Here is a 9,036-nt window from a genome sequence, read left to right as displayed (position 1 = left end):
AGGAACTGAAGCAGAAGCCATGGAAGAGTACTGCTGCTTGACTTGACTCATGGCTTGCTTTCTTATACCATTGAGGACCTGGCCCAGGGATGGCATTATCCCCAGTACTTTGGGACTACCCACAGCAATTACTAATTAGGAAAATGTACCATAGTCTAATCTGGTGGGGGCATTTTCTCAGTTGAGGTTCCCTCTTCCCAGATGACTTTGGCTTGTATTAAGTTGACGTAAAACGAGCCTGCACACTCTCCTATTTGGAAGCAAGGCTTTCATTACCTAGCCCTTACTAAAAACACTTGTGCTGGGAATCCCCATCTCTGCCTTCAGAAGCTGGAATTAAAGACTGGCTGCTATGCTTACCTGACATTCCTCTGGGTTCTAGGGATCTGAACTCTAGTCTTCATGCTTGTGTGACAGGCACTTCGATCACTAAGCCAACCCCCAGTCCATATTATTTTCTATGCTGGCGCATTCTATGTCAGCTTGGCACAAGCTAGTGCCAGTTTAGAAGGAGGGGCCTCCAGCGAGAAAATGTCCCCTCCAGACTTTCTGTGGACAAGACTGAAGCGGGGGCGCATTTCTTGACTGATGGTTGGTTTAGGAGGGCCCAGCTCACTGTGGGCGGTACCACCCTGGGCTGGTGGTCTGGAAGATATCTGAAGGCAAGCAGAGAAAGCCATGAAGAGAAATCCAGTAGGCAGGACTCATCCTGGCTTCTGTTTCCGTTCCTGCCTCCAGGTCCCTGCTTGAGTTCCTGCCCGGACCTCCCTTTGATGATGGATCACAATGTGTAACCATAAACTAAAACAAACCCTTTCCTCCCCAAGTTGCTTTTGGTCACGGTATTTTATCATAGCAATAGAAACCTTAACTAAGGCAATCGCCGCTCAGAAGGTCCCTACCCTTCTGTCTGTGTAAGCGTACGGCAAATGTCACAGGAGATACATAGACAAGAACTGTTTCTGGGTGGTTTAAAGTGGGTGACAGGAAATGGAGCTGGTGTGTCAGCTCAGTAATTGTAAGTGCCAAATACTAAGGGTATAAAGATGACAGGATTATGTCCTCAAAAGGCAGGAATAAAGGAGCTTTGTGTGAGACTGCATCTCTTGGCTGGAAGGCTGCCTGTGAACAAGCGCTCCAATCTTATTTTGTCAACATCTGTATGGACTTATTTTTTTTAAGAATCAAATATCCCTGAAGGGCTACAAAATTTATAGATGGCTTAAATCTCATCTTTGTAAATATCATTACAAGAATATAGCGATAACCTGAATGCAGTTTCTCTGGTAAGTAAAGATCCCAAAGGGTGGGCACATGTGTATATCAAAAGGGGGGCTTTGAGGGGGGCAAAAAGGCATCTCTTCCCAGCTGCCACTTGGGTATCCATCTTTTTATCAACTGTACATTGCAGCTCTTTTGTCATAGCTTCTGGCCCATGGATACTCATCTTGTTGGAGAAGAGCCCCAAGTTAAACCAGAGCCAAGTACTCTAGCAGGGGAAAGGTTGCCAGAACAATGCAGGGAATTAAAAGCTCAGGACAAACCTGAGCAAGAGAGGCTTCCAGAGAGTCAAGCATGCAGCTATGTAGCTATTGCCCATGCATTAAAGAATCGGCATCTGGTCTATGGAGGAGCGCCATGGAGCCAGGTGAAATCAATCTTAGGCTTCCTCTATCATTATGTAAATGAGATAGGTAATCAAGCATGACTAGCTAGAGCCGACTCACAGTAGACAAGATGTTACGTCACTTTATTTTAACCGTATGATTTATCAGAACAATTATTCACATACAAAGTACCATTCAGCTCAACTGCAGGTATAGGCAGTGACAAGTGTCGAATTCTTAGAAGAATGATTGACTCCCACAGTCGGTCCAGACACATTACCCGAGGAAAGTTCATAAATAGAAAAGGTGACTTTCACGTTGCCGCTTCTCGCGCAAGTATGTACAGGTATGGGTGTCTCCCGCAGCTCTTTCTATTCTAGGTGGATTCAGTTTCTTGCCCTCATAGAGACAGTTCCTTCTTTTAACAGAGCAGAGGGTCGTTTTCTGCCGTCCACCTGACAGCGCTCTGTAAATTAGAACTACTCTTCATACTCACGAAGCAGTAATATCGGCATTGAAATAAATCCGTGCTACGGCTCCTTATGTATTCTGGTATGTTCCACCACCATCAAAGACCTTCTGATGGCCATCATTTTTCCTGCAACAACAGCCAAGCCCAACGATTGGGTTTCAGCAGAGCACACCCATGTCACAGTTTGCTCTATTAACCCTTGGCTTCAAGTCCTGATGATGTAATGAGGGCGGGGTGTGCTGGCAATCAGAACACTTCCTTATCACAATTTACAGCCCTGTAGGAAAAAAAAAATCATGCCGCTGGCGATCCAACTCTCGCATACCTCTTCCTAAACGTTCACAGTGCAGTATTTTTGTGGCCTAACGACAATTTTCTTACATCATTAAAAATAAACATTTCTATAAAAATATAATACTTTCAATGTTTACACGGATAAAACCAGCTAGAGTAACCTAAGCCACATGCACCAGACAGTAGTAAAGCACAAAATTCCACAGAGCACAGCGTGTCAACAGTCCTGTCCAGAGGAGCTGGTCATTTAAGGTTGTCAAGTGGCTTTCTGTCTGTTTTGAAAATATGCTTTCGCTTAACCTACAATGTGTCCTAGCGCAGAATGAGACTCCCCGAAAGTGTTGCCGCCAATTGTTCAGGTGAGAAGCCTCCACCTGAGAAAGAGTAACTATTTCCAGCCCATTGATCCTTTCTTGGCTCTCCACACAAGCCATGACTGGAAATAGTGAACGTTTCAGTTTTCTTGTCCTTTAAAAACACACTGAGGGGGCCTTTCCAAAGGTTTATCACCACAAGTTACTTATTTTTCAGAGTTGCCATTTAAAAAACAGATTAAAAAAACAGCTATGTGTCCACATTCATGAGATCAGAACAAAATCTCTCTCAGACAGTCGAATTTTTCTTTGCTGAGACAGGGTCTTAAAACTCTCACCCATCCTGGCCTGTCAATCCTTATGTGGCCAAGGTTGGTTTCGAACTTGTGGTACTCTGTCTGCCTCAGTTTCCTCAACGCTGGGATTACAGGTGTGGTCCACTACTCCTGGCTAAACATCTGAGATTTGAATGACAATATTTTACTGTAACAAAGTTTTGTTTTTGAAAAAAAATCTCCCTATGGCCGTCTATGTACAATCCATAAAATCCCTGATACTTTATGAACACATCTCATGGCATGCTATCTTGACAATAAGTACATCGTCTGTGGATGTTCCTGCAACCAAAGGAATGTGCATATGAAAATTGAAAAGGGAATGTTCACTTGATGGGTGGACAACATCAAAAATGGAAAATCTCCATGACCACAACACAACAAAATACATTTAAAAACACTGAGATCCCAACAAGCAGCCTGCTGGGGCCACCACCTCTGCCATGCACGAGGCTCCCTCTTCTGGGTTTTCTGTGAGAAGTCTTCAAAGTTCACGGTATCACTTCCTTACCAAAAATAAGACTTTATGAAACCTCAACCCAGAACTGAGGTTTTGAACTCCGGTGAGACAGGAGTGTTGTCGTAGCTGTAGTTGCCTTTGGTCCTCAGCCAGTGGGGACCAGCCTTGCTTTTCTGATGCAGAAATTCCTCAGAATCCAGGAACTTCAATAGTAAAGTTTTGGCAAAAGCAAAACAGAAACAAAACAGTAACAACAAAACCATCGGGTGGCCTTTCGAAGGCCCGGCAGTGAGAACTGGGTGGGGAAGGTCTAGAGCATTGTTTGTTGGATGGGGGTGTGGCCTCCTGTCCGTCATGTGTCCACCTCGCCATCCGCGTTGTCTTGGGACGACAACAGAGAGGGATACGGAGCAACACATTTTACATTCACATAAGTAGTGTTCACATGGACGTAGTGCTCCCCGATGAACGTGGAGAAGATGGAGGATATCCTGGAGACCAGTTCAGAAAAAGATGGGCGCATTTCGGCTTTGGGGTGCCAGCATTTTAGCATCACCTCATACCTGTTTCAGAAAGAAATGCCGTGAGAGACACAATTTCAAGGGCATCCGTAAAAGTCACGAATTTCAGACACAATGGTGGACCCCGCCGAGACCCTTACTTACAAGGCATCTGGGCAGTATTCCGGTTGCAAGAGTCTTCTGCCTTGTAACAAGTAGATGGTGATATCAAATGTGTTCACATCCGGATAGGGAGGGGCTCCTCGGGTCATGAGCTCCCAGAGAAGCACACCAAAGGACCACTAAGAAAAAAAACAAGACCAAGGGAAGCCAAGTGAGAGGAGTGTAATCACACAGCTACGAAGGGAAAAGCAGTAGGGCTCCGTAATCAATCCTGGCTTGACATATTTAACGCCATTGCTGTTTACCGCAAAAATTTCCCTAAAGACGACTAGTAAGTGCTGTACATTTCATGGCCTGTTTAAACCAGAACGAGATGAGATAAACATTACAAGTAATGAAGAGTCTCCAGAAAAAAAAAAATATGTGACGTCTACACGATGATTGAATCTGTGGGTAGTGGAGTAGATTTTTGAGTTCTTTCTTGTAGGGTTAAAGTATCAACATGTTCCTATCTTCTCCTTCAATAGTTTTCTCAGAACTTTGGATCTTAATAAATAAAGGTGGCCTCCCAGAAATTAAAAAAAATGGATAAATATTTTGTTTATGTATGCTTGCATGCCTTTGGGAGCTAATATGCACCATGTGGGGGCAGGTGCCCATAGAGGCCAGAGGGTATCAGATCCCCCAGAACTATTATAGGTGGTTGTGAGCTGCCTGATGTGAGTGCTTGGAACAGAGCCTAAGCCCTCTGCAAGAGGAGTCAATGCTCCTAACTGCTGCTGAGCCATCCCCAGTTTTAGTGATCCAAGCCTCTTCTGGCTTCTGTGGACACCAGGAATGCATATGGCACACAGGCACACACGCAGGGCAAAACATCAACTCAAAGACAATTAAAGAGACAGAAAACGTAACTGAATCTAAGGACAGCGTTCTTATCTTTAGTACCACAAAATGATGGGCAGGCATGGAAGTCTCTCTGCAATCCCAGAGCCTGGGAGGTGGAGACAGGGGATCCCCGGGACAAACTAGCTAGTTAGACTAGCTAAACAGAGTGCTCCAGGCTCTGCAAGAGGCTCTGCTTCAGTAAATCCAAGGGAGAAAGACTGAAGAAAACATGAAGTGTCAACATCAGGCCTCCATAAGCAGCTCTCTTGTGCACATGCATTTACATACATAGACACACACAAACACACACACACACGTGAGAACACATGTTCAAATAGGCACACACATCAAACACATACACACACACACATACCCCAAAGGGAAAATGTAACCATATCTAAATGTTAATGTTAAAAGAAAAGGTCTAAACTAGGGGAAACAAAAATCTGTATTAGAAGCATAACTAATCAAATTGCTAGGCAACAAAGTTCTCTACTGAAAACTAATTTCAATAAACCCGAAAATGCTGAAGTGCCAGATTCATGTGAAACAGTTACATCAGTGTTTTATTGGGGGGACCAGAGATACAAGGCGGAGTTAAGGGAATTCTAAGAATTCCCCAACATATGTGAATTCACACCAGCATAAACATTTAAAGAGCTCTCGACTCTCGGGCCTTGCTGTGTCTACTGAACAGTTCATGCATGCCACCCCCCTCCCCCAGACATGGACTGAATGTGTCAAGGAGAAAAGTCAGTGTGTGCAAGTCACCCTGTGAAGGGGACTCATAATACCAGTTCTTGGTAGGCAATGCTTTCAGGCCACTCCTATAGGAAAGAGTCAATGGGCAGGGCATGAGCCTGGTGTGTGTGTGTGTGTGTTTGTATGCATGTGTGTGTGTGTGCATGTGTGCGTGTGTGTGTGTTAGAGAAAGAGAATCCATACCAGAAAGAAGAAGTTTAGAACCGAATATAGCTCCAAATACATAGCAAAGAGAATAATGCATGGCTTTGAATCCGGAGACAGAAGGAAAGTGGCAACCTCCAAGGGCCGCTCTCCAGTTGTTGGAGTTGCCAATGCAGTCACATTAATGGCTCTTTACCTTTGCCCAAGTACAAGAGCCAACCATCCTGCTTTCAAGTGGTGTATTTATTTTTATTTGTGTGTGTTGATGACTCTTGGATGTGCTCTGCATGTTTATACTCCTTTGGAGGCTAGAAGGCAGTGTTGGATTCTCTGGAGCTGGATTATAGGCAGTTGTGAGATGCCCAGTGTGGATACTGGGAACTGAACTTGGGTCTTCTGGAAGGGTGGTAGGTGTTCTTTATAACTGAGCCATCTCTCTAGTCGTTACTCCTTTTTTTCTTAAACTAAAAGTGTGTGTGTTTTGTGTGTATGTGTGTGTGCAAGTGCACCCATGCCATAGCAAGCATGTGGCGGTCAGAGAATAACTCTCAGGAATCAGATCTCAACTCCAACCTTGTGAGATCAGGATGGGGAGCAGACTGAGGTCATCAGGCCTGTGTGCAAGCACCTCTACCTCCCAAACTACCTTGCCAGCCCTAAAGAGCTCCCCTGTCCCTCTTTTGTAGGAATGGGGATACTGTCTCACATTGTAGCCCAATTTGGTTTTGAATTGGCAGTAGTCTTCCCACCTCTGCTTCCTGATAGTGGGGTTATAAATATGAGCCATCCTATCTGATTCCAGAATCATTAAGGTCATTGGATGCTTTGCTCAAAGCAGAGAATACGACCCACCCCCAGGAGGGAACTAGGTAATTTCACTGTCAACTCAATCGCTCAAGATCAAAGTTTTCATGCAAATCTTATTCTTGCAAGTTAAGGTGTCAATGCTTAAGCTCTAGACTTTGAGTTAAAATTTAAGCCCACGGAACAGGAACCTATTGACCTTTGATCTCATACAAGGAGGTTACTGTCCAAGCTACTAGATAGGTCCCGGACTGACAAACAGTGCTCACGGCATTGTGCAATCAGAACATGACTGTAAGATAGACTGATGATAGAAAAAGAGGTACAACCGTGGCGAAAAGTCAAAGGGCACCCACAAAGATATGGGAAGAGTGAAGGAAAACGGGTTCCATGGAACTGGCAAAATTTGTCTCAGGGGTTCATGACATCAGACTTCTGGATGGGGTGGTGCAGCAAGCAGCAAGAGTATACACATGAAGCTGGGGATGGTGGCAGACACCTCCAATCCTGGATGCAGGAAGCTGGGGCAGAATAATAATGGGTTCAAGGCCAGTGTTAACTGCTAGAGACCCTGTTTCAAGCTCCTATCTCCATAGATATTTGTTTTATTAAATTTCTATACTGGAAGTCACATTTCTGGCTCTGTGGAGAAGGGGATGTGAGTGAAGGGTAAGATGGGACAGGAAGGTTTTCAATGATGAAGATGGGCTAAACTGAAATAGAGGCGACAAGACTGTGTGCCTGGAGACCGTGACCACAAAAATGCTTAAGGCTAAAGGAGAATCTAGGCTTTGGTGCTGTAGCTCAGTTGGCAGAGCCCTTTCCTAGCATGCACGAAGCCCCGGGTTCCACTCCCAGCATATATGAAACCAGGCACGGTGGAGTAAGCCTATAATTCTAGCACCTAGGGGTGGAAGCAAGAGAATCAGAAGTTCAAGGTCATCTTCACCTCTATTGCAAGTTTGGGACTAGCCTGGGAAACATGAATGAGATCCTGTCCAAGGGTGGGGTGGGGTTGAAGCTGGGGAAGCTGGCTCACAAATCCTCAAATGGAGGATTCTGAATAAGAACAGGGAAGGGTACTTCAGGATAAGAGTCATGGAAGCCTGTGGAGCTTGACTGCAAGTTGATGGTGGAAGAGTGTCTGTCATATAGTATAGCACGTGTTAGCATCACCTCCTCCCCAAATTGTTACTTTTTTTAATCCTTAGAATGGGACTTAATCCTTACAATGGCAATAACCTTTATAGTTGCTGTAAGGGCAAGGAAGTCAGAGTTGTAAGAGGCCATCAGACCCAGGATCCAAAATGGAGAGGGAGTAGAATGGAGAAGAGAAACTCTTGAGCAAAATAGACCTTAAGCAAGGGCATCAGAAGGAAGTTGGAGAATTCAAGGAACAGGAGTTAGAGGTCAGAGCTTACCTAAAAGCACTGTACTAGACTACAACAAAAACACTGTCTGAAGGCACACCTATACCCGGAAGACAGACACGACTCAAACAACTCAAAATAAAAGGGGGTAAGGCTTGATTAGACATGTCACCAAAAAAAATGCAAGGATGACGTCAAGCGCACAAATATGCTCAATACTGGTATTCATCAGAGAAATTCAGATAAAAAAGGAAACACAACTTTACTAGATTGACTTAACCTCCCCAAATGTGACAATGCCAAGCGCAGGCAGGTGAGGATGCTGAATGGCTGGAACCCACTGGGATCACCAGTGGAGAAATGAAATCAAGCAGCCGCTCTCTAAAACATTTGGCACTTTCTTACAAATTTGAATATGTAGGACTACTCCTAAATATCTAAAACAAACAAATATACTCACACAAAACCTTTTAGCAAATGCATTGGCAATTATATTTATGTGTCGGTATCTGCCTAAACATATAATGCTTCAGATGGTGAGTGAACAGATTAAACTTAGTATATCTATACAATAACTCACTACTCAGAAGGACAAACTACTTTCTATAGAATATTGTACCGAAAAAAAGAGAAAGAAAATAGAATTACTGGATGGTTCATAAATCTCCACGTCTGGGTATATTTCTAGCACAACTAAAAAGATAAAACAATTGGTTTATTGCAGTTTGTTGTAAAATGACTCACAGCAGTCAAGAGGGGTAAGAAACCCAAATGTCTACTAAAAGACTGTTCTATTATATGCACAATAAAATTTCACTCAGTTTGAGAAAAGAAAGAAGCCTTTGTCATATGCTACAGCGTGGCTAAACCTTGAGAACATCACATTAAGTGAAACAAGCCAGACAATAAAAGGACAAATGTTTTATAACTTTGATTCTATGAGGTATTTTGTTTTAAAGACAAAGG

The 9,036-nt window shown here is 43.8% G+C and overlaps 1 protein-coding gene across 4 annotated transcripts in view; it reads right to left on the bottom strand.

The window, feature by feature from the left end:
- Window positions 1-1,723: 1,723 nt before the first annotated feature.
- Window positions 1,724-9,036, bottom strand: part of Met (MET proto-oncogene, receptor tyrosine kinase) — a 109,430-nt gene continuing 102,117 nt past the window's right edge. For all 4 annotated transcript variants that reach the window (XM_075953415.1, XM_075953414.1, XM_075953416.1 and 1 more), the window contains 2 exons: window positions 4,148-4,284; window positions 1,724-4,045 (listed from right to left, as the gene is read on the bottom strand). In XM_075953415.1, the coding sequence (XP_075809530.1) occupies window positions 3,835-4,045; window positions 4,148-4,284 (348 nt within the window). In that variant the 3' untranslated portion in view covers window positions 1,724-3,834. The remainder of the gene's footprint in view (window positions 4,046-4,147; window positions 4,285-9,036) is intronic.

The sequence above is a fragment of the Microtus pennsylvanicus genome, chromosome 19, assembly GCF_037038515.1.
Source record: "Microtus pennsylvanicus isolate mMicPen1 chromosome 19, mMicPen1.hap1, whole genome shotgun sequence".
In the NCBI taxonomy this organism is placed as follows: domain Eukaryota; kingdom Metazoa; phylum Chordata; class Mammalia; order Rodentia; family Cricetidae; genus Microtus; species Microtus pennsylvanicus.
This window is presented reverse-complemented; position numbering and strand designations above follow the sequence as displayed.